This window comes from Rhinatrema bivittatum, chromosome 1 (genome assembly GCF_901001135.1).
Source record: "Rhinatrema bivittatum chromosome 1, aRhiBiv1.1, whole genome shotgun sequence".
NCBI lineage: Eukaryota > Metazoa > Chordata > Amphibia > Gymnophiona > Rhinatrematidae > Rhinatrema > Rhinatrema bivittatum.
This window is the reverse complement of record NC_042615.1, coordinates 428,236,861-428,252,391: the sequence shown is the minus strand read 5'-3', so window position 1 is coordinate 428,252,391 and position 15,531 is coordinate 428,236,861. Positions and strand designations below refer to the sequence as shown.

Here is a 15,531-nt window from a genome sequence, read left to right as displayed (position 1 = left end):
GGGGCATTCCCAAAAAGAATGGGGTAAAGTGCCAGTTGATGTACCACAACGCTCACACAGGGCTGAGGATGTGAGCTTAGAATGATATGCAACTTGGGGGGACACAAAGGCTCTCTGAAGGAATTTGTACTGCATTTCCCTATAGTACATATTAACAGAGGTTGCTGAGTTATGCTATAAACAGGCATAAAGAACAGATACGATAATCATAAATGCCCCATCATTGTTCCATCTCTCATTTAAGGTGGAACAAGTGTCTATCTTAACAAGCTTGTGTAAACTCTTGTAGTAAATGGACAAGGATATGGGATGTGACTTTTCAAACAGAAAAAGGGCATCTAAAAAGTGAAAGACTGCGGGCTGCCTGGAAGTCACTGGTAGGGTATGGACATAGTGTTGTATTTGTAAATATGCAAAGAGATGTACATCACTCAACCCATATAAGCTTTTCAAACCTGGGAAAGTGAAGATTCTACCCTCATCATCCAACAAATGGCCTAGTTGTGTAATTCCCCGAGACCCCCAAGTGCGAAAGCTAGCAGATTGAGAGCCAGGGGTGAACTCAAGGTTGCCTAGAATAGGGAGCAAATAAGAGCAAACCTTTGGCAATCCCATCCGCTTTGTTAAGTACATCCAAGCCTTCCTTATAAGTGAGATCAGTATATTTATTAACTATTTTTTTTTTTTATATACCGACATTCAATCCGAGATATCACATCGGTTGACAGAAAACAATTAGATCAAATAAGGCATAGGCATCTTATTTCTTACAGAATAACTTATATTGTGCGATAAAGAAAGTGGGAGTCGGGCAGAAGGTGCCTGCAGGACATATCACAGGTCTAGGGGGGCCACCATTGTCTTTTCAGCCAAAATATTAACAAAGTGAGAGTCCCCCAAAAGCCATTCACGAACAATATGTAGGTTGGCCACTAAGTTGTAATTGGCAAGATCAGGAACTCCCAAACCTCCCAACCCCCATCTTGTTTTCAACCAAACTAGGGGGATGCATGATTTTTTGCCTCACCCTATAAAAAGGCATAAGGCTCTATCAAGACGTAACAGGTCTTGATGTTTGACATGAAGCGGCAAGTTCTGCAAAACATGAAGCCATGTGGGAAGAACGACCATTTTAAATAGGTTAATTCGGCCCCCTAGGGAAAGCAGCAAATTCTGCCATGCTTGCAACTTGTCCTGGTTAAGCTTTAACAGACCCGGTATATTGAGACCATAGATTGTAGTGAGATCAGTAGAAAGACAGACACCAAGATATCGGATAGAGTCTCCAGTCCACTGCAAGGGAAAGGATTCCCCTCATCGCTCTTTAAGGGCCTCTGGGAAGGCCAATGCCTCTGATTTATCCTGATTCAGGCGCAATCCAGAAAAGACTCCAAATGAATTAAAAAGTGATAACAAAGAATTCAGCGACTGTTTGGGGTCCATAAAAAAGACTAATATATCATCAGCAAAGGCTACATATTTAAATAACTCGAATTGCTTCCCAGAGTCCAACTGTATTCCCCCGACCTCCTCAGTCATCTGGATAGACAATAACAGTGGTTCGAGATTCAAGAGAAAGAGAAGAGGGGAGAGAGGGCAACCTAGTCGAATACCTCTAGTGACACGAAAAATGTCCAAGTGAGAACCATTTATCAAAATAGAGGCCCTCAGGTCCTGATAGAGTAGTCGGATTCCATTGTAATAAAACCCTCACATCTCCATACACTGTAAAATGTGGAACAAATACCCCCATTCTACTCTATCAAATGCTTTTTCAGCATCAAAACTAACTACTAAGTAGGGGTCTTCCATTTGACTAGAGTGCCATAGCAGTTATCACCATCCTCATGTTGGTAAAACAAATCCTACTTTGCCCACTCCTATAAGGGATGGTAAGATGTCTGCCAGGCGCTCTGTCAAAATTTTGGCCAATAAATTTTGGTCAAAATTCAACAAGGTTGATAAGAGGCAGGAAGGAGAGGACCACTCTCTTTTAAAGGGGCCATGCAGCTCCCAGACTCCCTTCCCCAGGCCAGAGTGCTCAAATCTCTGAGGCCTAGCAAGATTCCTTCTCTTTCTGCACCCTGAAAAACATAAAAATAAATTTTGCCTTCTGTTGGTCCCAGCCCCAACCCCAGTCCCAAACACTGCCCTCATTGTGTCAAAAAAGTGAGTCCCCAATCCCTGGATCTTCTTTTCCCCAACCTCCCCTCTGACCCCAACCACCTTTTGACCACTTACTTAAAATCTCTGATGGTCCAGCAGTGTCAGGCATGATCCCTAGATCTCCCAGTCTGGTGAAGGAATGCTGGCCTCAGATGCCCCTTTGTCCATCACTCAATGGGGCAAAAGAATGCCTGAGGCTAGCATTACTGCTGCTTAGTAAATGAGTCACTCCCCTTATAGATTGTAATCCCTCTGGAACAGGGAAATACCCAGTGGCATAGCCACAGATGGGCTCAGGGTCCTGTGCCTGCTCAGTTTTGAAGCTGCAGCTCTACGACTTGTCAGAGATACCTGATGCTCGGCAACAGACAAATGAAATTGTGGCAAAGTGAATAGTGTTGTCATGTCATGCAAGAGTTCGCTGATCCTTTACTACAAAGAAAGTATCCCGTTCTCCACAATCATATCCAGGAACTTTTGAGTTGTGGTCACCCTGAGATTCAGTGCTGATTAGCGGGGGGGGGGGGGGTGTGATGCATGCCAGCTTTCTTCCTCTGTCCCTGCCCCTGTCACATGCATACACTGGTGGGAAAGGGGAGGGGGGAGAGAAAGAGAATGGGGAGGGAAAGGGGAAGAAGAAAGAGGATGGAGAGAAAAGGGTGTGAAAAAGAGAGGGGATATGGAGGGAATGGAGAGAGAGGATGGGGGAAAGAGAGGGAGAGATGAACAAGGATGGGGTGGGGGAAAACAAGAGGTCCAAGATTTGGAGGTATGAGAGATTGGATGATGAGGCCACATGAGAGGAAAAGCAGTAAGTGGGAGGGAGAACTGAGAGACTAAAAGGGGGAAAACTACAGGAGGGATCACATGGGATAGAGGGGAGAAGAGAATCTGGGAAGAAGAGAGAAAAGAATATTAGAAGGGTGGAGGAAGGCAAAAAAAGGCACTTTTAGGAGGTAAAAAGACCGGCTATAGTGACAGATGGTATGGGAGGAGAAGAAAAGCAGAAGAAAATGGGAAAAGAAAGCAATGAGAAGTTAAAAAAAATGAAGGTGAAAACTGAAATGGATTAAAGAATGTAAGAGAAGCAAAAAAGAATAAAAGTAATTATCCAGATACACCAAAAAGGTTGGAAAGCATATTGTAATAATGTAAAATAGTTTTACATATTGAATGATGTTAATTTTATGCTAATTCAGGTAACTCTGCCACAGAATTTCAAAATTGTTACAAAAGAATTTCTGAATGTAGCCCTGAGCTTTCACAGGAAACTACTCACCTTTCCTTGCTGTCTTTTCTAAGAATGGAAAATTGTTAGCATCTGCAGAGGCAACTTTAATAAATGGAACATCCAGTTCATGTAGGAAGTCTACAGATGCCTGTAAAAAAAACAAATAAGGTTAAAAAAGGACATCTTTAAACAGAAAGGCCTCAGGGACCCAAGAGTCCAGGCGTTGGGTGATACACTGGTGTTGGTGGCTGTTTGGAGTATTGTGGTGCCTTGTGCTTGGAAATGGGTGGGAAAGAAGAATACCAGGTATAAACTGAAAAGGAGGATCTTGCATGCTCAGCAACACAGGAGGATGGAGTGTAATGGAAGATGACGACACAAACTGTCAAGGATCGGGAATAATATTCCACAGGTGTTCATGCTGTATCCATGGCAATGAGGATAAGAATAATGGGCAGACTGGAAGGGTCAGTTGGTCCTTTTCTACCATCTTCCCAATTACAATTTACTCTGAATTTAGAGAAGTCTACACACCAGCTCTTAAATCCTAAAGGTCAATTAAAGGATTGCTTTTCTATGCACATTTTTGGTTGCAATTGTATATATTAAATTGTGGAGGCAATATGTTCTGACCTAACCACACATCCTTCCCTTCCCTTCTCACTGCTTAATAAACACAACGATCTCTTTAGTAACCTAGTAACATAGTAAATGATGACAGATAAAGACCCAAATGGTCCATCCAGTCTGCCCAGCAAGTTTTTTTTAGGGTAATAACTGCCGCTACATGTAGGTTACCCCCAAGCTTTCTGTTAATGATAGTAACTGCCTTTCTGTGCAGGTTACTCACAAACAGAAATATAAACTTTAGGTGTAACAGAGGTTACCTCGTTTCTTCAATTTCCATTCTTTAGCCAGCAGGGATTCGCTGTGTTTGTTCCTTCGGCCTTTTGAATTCCATTACCATTCTTGTCATCACCACATCTTCCGGGAGGCCATTTCAGGTGTCCACCACCCTTTCCATGAAGAAATATTTCCTGACATCATTCCTATCACCTTGAAGTTTCATATTGTGATCTCTAATTCTACAACTTCCTTTCCAGCAGAAAAGATTTTACTTTTGTGCACCATTAATTCCTTTCAGGTGTTTCAAAGTCTGTATCGTAGCCCTCTGTCTCTCCTCTCCTCCAGGATATACATAGTTAAATATGATTTTTACTTATTCCTCACATAATAAAATAAAACTTCTCTCTAAGTATAAATGACTATATCTTAAATCTGAGTGACAATAATCTACAAAATGTTAGACAAATCTTTCATTGTGATTTGAAGTTATGTAGGCAATTTTTCACATTTTCCACAGATAAATGTGTTTATCCTTGGAAAAACACCTGAAAATTGTTCTCCTCTCCTCCCATATGCAGGGGAAAATGTGTGCGCTGTTCACAGCATGCATGCATCTCCCCATTGGTAAAAAAAAAGGGCAGCCCCAGAAGTAGGGTTAGGGTACAGTGCCTAAAGAATGCAAGGGTATTTCATTTTTTGTGTGGTTTACTCCATGCACTTTAAACTTGCAAAGTACCTAGGGTAAAGAATCCCCATAGCACTGGCTGTGGCCAGCTGCTAGATCTTCAAAGAGAAACTCTGCATGATATTTCCCTTTGAAAACTGTCTGGCAGGCCCATGGGCACAAAGTATTCTATTATATGCAGATGATTTATTTTTGGCTATAGAAGATTTGAAATACTTTTCTCAAAAGAAATTCTAACTTTGGAGCAGCATCAGCTTATAAAGTGAACGGATCAGGTCAGAATTCTTATTATTAATTAAGAAGTGGGAGAGAAGTGGTTTTCGGAGCTTGAGTATGGCCGAAATAATTAGGAATTATTTTCTCCAGGGGGCTTCAGAGTATGCAAGAGGTTAATATTGATCAATCAGTCTTAAAGACTGGGGATAATTTTGAAAAGTGGATGAATCTTCCATTATTGTTACAAGGTATGATCAATATGATTATGATAGTACCGCAGGTATTCATTTAGTTTCTCTATTTCCTTGGCCTCTCTGAGCATCCCTTTTACCTCTCAGTCATCTGGTAGCCAAACTGACTTTCTCATAGACTTTTTACTTCAAATATACTTGAAAAAGTTCTATTATTAGTTTTTGCCACACTGGTAAGCTTCATCTAAAATTCTATCTTTGCCTGTCTTACTACTGTTTTATATCTAACTTACCAGTGCTTATGCTCCATCCTATTGTCATTATTTGAATCTGCTTTCTGCTTTTAAATAATGCCCTTTTAACTTTAACTACTTCATTTACTTCACCATTAAACTGTGCTGGCAGTTATTTGGTCTTATTTTGACCTTTTTAATGCATGAAAATCATTTTATCTGGGCTTCCAAAATGAATTTTGAAACCATGTCTACACCTCATGCAAACTTTTAATTTTTTCAACACTTCTTTTACTGGGTTTTTTTCTAATTTCTTCATTCTATTATAGTCTCCCTTTTTAAAATTAGATGCCAGAGCAATAGTTTACTTAATATCCTCCCTCCAGTGATTATGTCAAATTTGATTGCATTATGATCGCTATTGCTTAGCAACCTAAACACAGTAATCCCTTGCACTAGGTCGTGCGTTCCACTGGAAAGTAAATCTAAAGTAGCTGCCCCTCTCATTGTTTCTAGGACTAACTGTTCCATGAAGCATTCATTTATGTCATCTAGAAACTTAACCTCTCTAGCACTGACTCAGTCAATACTGGGATAATTGAAGTCTCCCATTATTACTGGGTTGCCAAGATACTTCACAAAGAATTATCAGACAAACTGAATGAGTTGTTTTTCTTTGTATTTAATAAGGAGGATGTTGGGGACAATCCCACACCGAAAACTTCCTTTGATAGTGATGATTCTGAGGAACTAAAGCAAATCAGTGTGAAACTGGAAGATGTAATTGATCAAACTGACAAACTCAAGGTTAACAAATTTACCGGGATCAGATGGTATTCACCCCAGAGGTCTGAAAGAACTCAAACATGAATTTGCAAATCTGTTGCTGGTAATCTGTAACCTATCATTTAAAACAGCAACAGAAATCTGATAACTGGAGGGTGGCTGGCCAATGTAACACCGATTTTTAAAAGGGACTCTAGAGTGATCTGGGAAACTATTAGACTGACACTGGTGCTGGAAAAAACAGTAGAAGCTAATCTTACAAAAAAAATATCACTGTCCATATAGATAGCAATGGTTTAATGGGGAAGAGTTAACATGGTTGTAGAAAAGGGAAGTCTTGCCTTACTACTCTATTAGATTTTTTTTTTAAGTGTAAATATACATGTGGATACAGGTAAACCAAATAATATAGTGTACTTGGATTTTTAGAAGGCATTTAACTTAGGGTGCTCATATGTCCTCCTTTCTCCTTTCTCTGCTCCTCTCCAAGCGCCTGGTACCCCTGCCCTCCTGCCTGGTCAAAAAAAAAGAAAAATCATACTTAAGAGCAGACAGACTAGCAGTGTTTGAGAAGGGCCAGGAGTCAGCAGGGCTTTGTGGGACCCTGTAACCAATGGGAAAGCAATCCTGACCTGAAGATGAAAGTGAGCTTAATTTCAAGAATGGAGAATGAATCAGAAAACGTCTGAACCTAGGACTGTTACAGAGGGGGAGGAGTAGTCATTATCCTTAAGACAATTTACAAGGTGCGGATAGAGTTGCCAACTTTTCCATAGACCAGGACAGGACACTTGAGGACCAGGGGTGGGGTGGGGGGAATGGTACCCCCTCATTTGCATAAATTTTAAATCCTGCCAGTGATCTACCTAAACAGTGTATCTATGTAACTGCAGAACCACTGGGAGCTGAGGGCTGTGCTGTGCACCATCTCCTCTCCCTATGCTGTCCAATCACAGCCTGGGAAAGGAGGCAGGGATACAGCTCCGACCTGCCTTTCTCTTCCTTTAACTAAGAGGCTATGGGAAAAAGGAGGATCCACCTGCAAAACCGGACATTTAGTGTCTGGTCAGTACTTCTGATTGGACACTGTACAGAATACTTGAAAACCTGGCTGTCCAGTCCAAAACTGGACAATTGGCAAACCTAGCTGTGAATGTCTGCTGGGGGCGATGGTGGAAGCACTTGCTGATTGAGTACATAAGCAACAGCACAACAGATGAAGAGTGTGTGTCAGAGAGGGAAATAGACCTGATGGGTAAAGAATGAAACAAGGGGAAAGGGGATCTGCTGTTAGGCAGGAGGAAAGGAGAGACAGGTGGAAGAGTGAGGCATGCTTCTGGGGAGCAGGGACCTATGCCTGCTGCTAGCCAGGGAGATGGATCTGCTGCAGACATGGGGAGAGGTAGAGGGTTGTGGGACCTGATACTGGGCAGGGGAGAGAAAGAGTGGTTTGGAAGGGGGAAAAGAGAGAAGGGAAATATAAAGGGAAAGACAGAAAGGAGCAGGATACCTCTAGAGATATTAAGAAGTTTGTGAGGGTAGGGAGCTAGAGCAAGAGATGGAGCAAAAAACACACATACATGGTAAGCTCTTTCAGGCGGGGAATTATCATACCTGAATTCTACATATGCTGGCCACTCGTGAAACACCTGACTCGCTGGATGAACTAGTGGCTTTGGCTACTAGGATCGACCACCGGCTTCGTGATAAGGTAAAAGAACTCTGGCCTAATAGAGGACCAGGTCAGAAGGAGGCTAGTGCTAAACCTGCACCTCGGATGGTTCCAGTAATTCCTGCTGCCAGTGGAGATGAACCGATGCAACTTGGTCACAGTCATTTGACTTCCAAAGAGAGAAGACTTCAGAAGAGGCATGGTCTGTGTATGTACTGTGTACAGGCTGGTCACGATGTCCCAACATGCCCAATTCATCTGGGAAACGGACGGGCCTAAGTCCTGTAGGAGGACTGTTCTTAGGCCTTTCGACACCCTCTCCTCCGCTCTCTCCCCCAGTCTCCTTGATCTGCGGACTGTCTGAGTTTCAAACTCTTGCTCTGGTGGATTCAGGGGCAGGAGGCAACTTTATTCTTCAACGCCTAGTGGAACATTTGAGGATCCCCCTCGTCACTTTGAAGGTTCCACTTCTCATATCTTCCATCCATGGGAAGCCCTTACTGGGTGATGTGACTTGCCAAACTGCACCGGAGCTCTCCATACTGAGTCAATTTCCTTCTTTGTGTTAGAGAAGGCCATGCACCCTATCGTCCTGGGGTTACCCTGGTTGCAGTCGCACCAACCCCAATTTGACTGGGCATCCTTGGAACTCTCCCACTGGGGCCCAGGTTGTCATGGAAAGTGCATTAAGGAGATTGCTCCTGTCATCTGCATGCCTACAACTCCAGTGATGCCGGGACTGCCGCCCCAATACGCATATTTTAATGATGTGTTTACCAAAGAAGCTGCTGACTTTCTTCCTCTGCATAGGTTCCTATGACTGTGCCATAAGACTGAAACCCTCCTAAAGGACATGTCTATCCACTCTCAGTGATTGAGAACAAGGCAATGTCCGAATACATCGAGGAGAATTTACAGAAGGGGTTTATTAGACCATCGAAGTCTCCAGCCGGCGCAGGCTTCTTCTTTGTAGGGAAGAAGGACGGTACCTTACGTCCTTGTATCGCTTACTGAGGTCTTAACGAGATCACAATTAAAGACTGCTACCCCCTGCCTTTAATCTCAGAGCTGTTTGACTGGCTTCAGGGGGCCAAATATTCTCAAAACTTGACCTGAAGGGGGCCTACAACTTAGTTCGCATTCGCAGTGGCGACAAATGGAAAACAGCCTTCAACACTTGAGATGGCCATTTTGAGTACTTAGTAATGCCCTTCGGCCTGTGCAATGCACCCTTTATATTTAAGAACATGATGAACGACATCTTGCGGGACCTGCTGTACAAGAGTGTCGTGGTATATCTTGATGATATCCTGATATTTTCTCAGGATTTGCCTACTCATCTAGAGGATGTCAAGCAAGTACTACGCCGACTCCGTGAACACAGGCTCTATGCCAAACTATCCAAGTGCGAATTTCATAAAGACTCCGTGCCTTTTCTTGGCTATATTGTGTCTAAAGATGGCTTCCAGATGGACCCTCAAAAGCTGGATAGTATCAAAAATTGGTCCCAACCTACCAGCCTGAAGCCCTTGAGACAATTTTTGGGGTTTACCAACTATTATAGAAGCTTTATAAAGAACTACTCTTCTTTAACAGTACCCTTGACTGCAATGACCCGAAAGGGTTCCAACGCTTCAAAATAGTCTGTGGAGGCCATTTACGCTTTTGAGAAATTAAAGACTGCCTTTTCCATGGAACCATGCTTGCGGCATCCTGACCCCAACACCCATTTATTGGTGAAGTTGACGCTTCAGATCTCGGCGTGGGGGCTGTATTGAACCAAACTGGAGACTCTAAATCCTTACGTCCATGCTCTTTCTTCTCACGACGTTTCTCCCTGGCAGAGAAGAACTATGGGATCAGAGATAAAGAGCTCTTGGCTATTAAGCTAGCATTTGAGGAATGGCGGCCTTGGCTCGAAGGCGCTCAACATCAAATAACTGTATTCAAGGACCATAAAAATCTAGAGTATCTCTGCCATGCACAACGTCTTAACTACAGACAAGCTAGATGGTCCTTATTCTTCAATTGTTTTGACTTTGTGCTTAAATATTGCCCCGGAGACAGAAATACCAGAGCTGATGCCTTGTCACGCTCCTTATTTTCGGAGGATGTACCTGAAGAACCTCAGCACATAATTGACCTGAAGAAAGTCATCTTGGCAACTACACATTCTGTGCCACGATGGTAAGACCATCGTGCCTAAACATCTCAGGAAGAAAGTGCTCTTTTGGGCACACGATTCCAAGCTGGCTGGCCATCCTGGTCAACGCTGCACCCTCCTTAAGATCCGGAGGTTCTATTGGTGGCCTATCCTACGTGGCATCTTGTACCAACTGTGCCAAACACAAACCTGCTTCTGGCCAACCGTGGGGATTGCTGCAGCCACTGCCAATTCCGGAACAGCCCTGGTCACACATTGCTACTGACTTTGTAGTCGATTTACCCCTTTCTGGAGGAATGAATACCATCTGGGTAACAGTTGATCACTTCAGCAAGATGGCCCATTTTGTGGCGCTGCCTGGCTTACCTTCAGCCTTGGAGCTTGCGAAGCTCTTCATATCGCACATTTTTCGCCTTCACAGCCTACCAAGACATATTGTTTCAGACCGAGGATCTCAATTCATGGCAAGATTCTGGAGGGCCTTGTGCAAGTTATTCGACATCTCTCTGGACTGCACTTCAGCCTATCATCCACAATGAAATGGCCAAACAGAATGGATGAATAGAACCTTAAAACAGTTCATTCGAGCCTATGTGTGTTGCCGTCAGAATAACTGGGCTGAACTGTTACCTTGGGATGAATTTGCCATCAATTCTCATCCAGCAACATCAACTAGATCAACACCTTTTGAAGTGGTATATAGATGCTCGCCAACACCGCCACTTCCACTGAAGCTCTCAGTGACATCCCCAGCAGCTCAATCTACTGCTGATGCAATTCATAACCTGTGGACTCAGACGAAAGACATGCTAGTTAAAGCGAGTGACCATGCTAAGAAGTTTTGTGACGCTCACCATTCTCAAGCACCTGTCTTCAAACCCGGTGACAAAGTCTGGTTATCTACCAAACATCTCAGACTGAAGTTACCCTCCACTCATTTTGCTCCTTGCTACATTTCCAATCCTCCGACGTCTTGGCAACATCACTTACAGTCTGAAGCTACCACCCGGACTAAACATCCCCAGCGCTTTTCACATTTCACTCTTGAAACCTCTCATACTCAGTGAATTCTCTTCCAAGACTCAGGAACCACCTGCCATCAATGCAGAAGATGACCTAGAATTTAAGGTCGAAGAGATTCTTGATGTCCGAAGACAAGGCAAAACACTTGAATACCTTCTTTCTTGGGAAGGTTTCGGCCCCGAAGAAAATTCTTGGGAGCCTCAGGCTAACATCCTTGATAAAGAGATGCTCTATCAATTTCATCTCGCGCATCCTTTGAAGCCTAAACCTGGTACCCACAGAGGAGACCGCCCTTTGAAGGGGAGTACTGTTGCAACTGTCGCTGCCCAACGTCTCCACTCCGCCCTCCTTACCTCTTTGGTGACTCCTCCTGTGGTTGATGGACGTCTGGCTGCCATCCTCTCCGGCATCCACAGTCCGGCTTGGGCGCTTCATCCCGCCATGTTGTTCAGCTACCATAGGGCTCGCGCACCGCATGGCCCTGCTTATTTCTTCTTTGACGTGAACCTCAGAGGCATCCCCCTCTGATGACATCACGTATCCCGGATACAAAAGCCTACTCTGTTTGCTAGCTAATCGAGTTAGTAAGGTGAAGGGACTCATTACAGATGGGATTCGCTCTCCATACCTAGCTACTCTGCCTCTCCTTAATTGGACTTACTCTATCGGGGTACCCGCTCCTCGGGGGCCTCTCTCTTTTCTTTCAGGTCACTGTCTGGAACTGGTACTCGCTCCTCGAGGGCCCATGTTCCCGGACTCGCTGCCTGAGCTCACTTCTGCTTGGAAGAAACCGCTGCCTACACCATCAGTGAGTTACCATCTATATTCTCTCAGAGCTGTTCCCTGGAACCAGGTACTCGCTCCTCGATGGCCTGCCTCTATTCCAGCTTCTGTGTTACCTTCCGGGAGAGACCACTGTGTGAATAATCAACCAACGAGGCTCCATACCAGAATCCTGTGTATGCTCCACTGTACTCACTATCTCAGTTTCTCTCCACTACAGCACATCTATTGAGGGATCGCTGTTTCAGTGTCATGAGGGACTACAAGCCCAGCCGGGCTTCATCTTTACTCACTACTGCCACCTCTGGTGGCTTCTCAACTCTGTTTAATAAAAGATAATTCTGTGTTGTGTGTCCTAAAGCTGAGCCTGACCTGTGGCCCCTCACAGGTCTTCCCCCCCCCGTGGGCATGGTCATCTGTCACAGTGTCCAAGGGTCCACCCAAAACATTACAAACAATAACAGAAACCTCCTCCACGTCGCTACACTTTGTAGGCTTGTGCTCTACTGTAGAGGCCAACCCATTCCAGGTAGCCCTTTCCTGTGCAAAGGAAAGGGACCTCTCCCTGGGTTTAGCCAGCCTATCTCTTAACACCCGCCAACCCATGTTGATCCACTGTTCACATGGAAACCTCCTCCACCTCGGCCTTCAAAATTCTCGTTTGTATATCTGTTATGTCCACCAGATTTTAAAAGACCAGCGAGAGCTCATTAGATGCCAACGGAACCACCCCACTCTAGGGGCGAACCCATTCTATGGAGCCCTTTCCTGCACAAAAGAAAGGGAACTCTCCCTGGTGCCAGCCTGTCTTGCCCCTATCAAAACCACAGGGACATGATTACCTCAGCTCTGCCAGTCTGACTTGCCCCTATCAAAACCACAGGGACCAGACTACCTCCCCTCTGCCAGCCTGTCTTGCCCCTATCAACTTTCTGCCACTCTGCCTTGCTGCCATACACCAGATGACTCACTCTACTCCTTGTGGTGTTCTTGCCACTATCATGGTTCCTCAGTGAGTTGGTGATAGTCTTTCTGCCGCTTTGTCCCTTTATCGGCGCCTTGTGGTTTTTTTCTGACACTCTTTCTGCTTGCTATGTTCCCTCTTCATTGTGCTTAGGATGTTGATGCCACTTGTCTTGCCACTTTGCCTGTCATGCTGCCTTCGAGGGTTCATGCAACTGTTATTGGTGCTCTCTTTTGAAGCTGTGGTGTGTTTTTGACACTCTCGCTTCTGCTTTGCAACTCTGTTAAAGCACTCTTGCCACTCCTGGTACCCCTTTGCCCCTTTCCATTGCCTGAGGCTATTCATGCCACTTTGGTGCCACTTTGCCACAGTATAAGTACCTTGGAGCTCTTTTCTCATTCTGATGATTGTTCCCCAGAAGTTTCATCAGAATTGATAAGAAAACCCCAATTCTGCAGCCAAAAATAGGCTGCAAATACTTCCCCCATTGACTTTAATGGGAAGCGAAAAATGAATAAAACTAATAAACAAATTGGTTTTCCCCACTATGAAACTAATGAAATGCATTTGGGTCCTGGTGAAACGAAAAACGAATCGAAACAAATTTTTCCCTTCTGCACATCCCTATGCTGCATAAGTTTACTTCTGCTATGGAGGAAATGTTTGTTTAGCCACATCTGAGGGATTTTAAGGGTCTGAGCTAACTGGTGGGGAGTGAAGGCTATTAAACTAGGGGGATTTGGAAGACCTAGCTCTTAACTGGGTAAACTGGTGAAACTGGCAATGGCGTCAGCACGCACCTCTTTTAAAATCTCCCGATTTATGTGGTAGAAGCAGGATTTGTGCACCCACTCAAAATTAGGTGCACATGTGCACATGGCCAGACTATTAAAAAACATGCACACATATGCATGCACAAGTTATAAATGGTCACGTCCCTGGGCGCGTACCGAAATACGTACCAATGTGTGCCTGTGCGCCAGTTTGAAAGTTACCGTCTAAATGAGGAAGTCTGGATTTTTGCAAAATAGTCTAAGGGAAGCAACAGCCATAGAAAAGTAGGTCTCAAGGGGGAACTCTGCTGAAGGAATGGCATCTAAACGACATGTGATTCTTAGGGAGAGTTACAAGAGAGGGCTTCCCAAACTTTTTAGTCAATATGACCCCATTTTAGCACTTGAAAATTCACATGATCCCAGAGAACAACCAAAACAAATTAACAGGGGTATAGTCCCCGTCCAAAATCACTCCTTTCCAACCATCCCCCTACTCTCCAACTGATCTCCTCACTAACCTCCACTCTCTCCAGTTAATCCTCTCTTATCCTTCTCCCCTCCATTAGACACCTCTTACATCCCCCAGCTCCTCATACCTCCCCCCTGCCCATTCCCTATCATCACCTCAAGTGCTTTATGCTCCCCACAGCTGATCTTTTCTCACTCCCAAGCCCTTTTTATAACCCCCAACTGATCCTCTGTCATCAACGCCCTCTCACCCCAACCCCCATTCCCTCCTCACTCTCATCTCCCATTCTCTCAGTCTCTCACCTCCCAGCTTCACATCTTCCCCTTCTAACTCTTCCTTCACATCCCCTAGCTGATCTCCTCTCACCCTCTGCTTCTCTCTTGTATCATCCATTTGATTTTCAGTTATCCTCCCACTCACCATCCACAGCCAATCCCTTCCCACATGATCCAACCCTCAGTCATCTCCTGCATCTGATCCCTCCCATCAAATATCCCCTCCTGCATCTGATCCCTCCCATCAATATCCCCTCTTCCAAAGCTCCCCCTAGCCAGGGTCCTGAGCCAAAGAAGGATGACAACTGGTGAGAAGATTAGGCAGGCTGATGACAGGAGCATCATTTTTCTCAGGTAGGTTAAATGGTGGAGGAGAGAGGGGCAGTAGCAATCTCCACAACCTATGCATACTCAGCCCTCCTCTACCCTAATGGCTGGTCCCAAAAGCCTGACAGTGATAATCAAGCAGCAGCTGCATAATGAAAGTCAGCATGAAGCCTCTGTGCCTGTGCAAACTCACAGGCCCTGTAATGGCCTTGATCCCTCCTTGTGCAGGGCTTCCTGTTACCATACAAACTCATATGAGGGCAGTGCTGCTGCAGGGCCTATGAGTGTGTGTAAGCTCAAAGGCCCCTTGCTGATGTCTACATTAATGGAGCTACTGCTGGTGCCTGAACAGCGCTCCTGAGGCACCCATAATCCCAACTGAAGATTTTTTTAAACCTATTTAGGGTTTCGACCCATGGTTTGGGAAGTCCTGGTTTAGAGAAACTGGAATTAACATGGGAAAGGCATTTGGAAAAATCTATAGGAAAAGAAAATTATGCTAAAAGAATTGATGGATTGGATGGCTTATTTGCAATTGTTCTGAAGGGATACGTTATTTAGAATTGAATCCTGAGCCAGGGCATCCTGACAGGTAACAGAGGTGCTGGGTTTGTGGTTTTAATGAGTGAAAAATGGTGTTGAGGGTCCATTCTGGTGAATTATTCCAGAGCCCCGTTCTTTAGTCATTTCTGAATGGAAGTGGGAGGTCAGCTTAGTCACTGAC

The 15,531-nt window shown here is 44.5% G+C and overlaps 1 protein-coding gene across 1 annotated transcript in view; it reads right to left on the bottom strand.

Moving 5' to 3' along the window:
* The window catches only part of LOC115092784 (sialic acid synthase-like), a 96,068-nt gene that overhangs the window by 61,767 nt on the left and 18,770 nt on the right, over positions 1-15,531 (bottom strand). Inside the window, exon 3 of the mRNA XM_029604101.1 lies at positions 3,446-3,545. Coding sequence (XP_029459961.1) covers positions 3,446-3,545 — 100 coding nt within the window. The remainder of the gene's footprint in view (positions 1-3,445; positions 3,546-15,531) is intronic.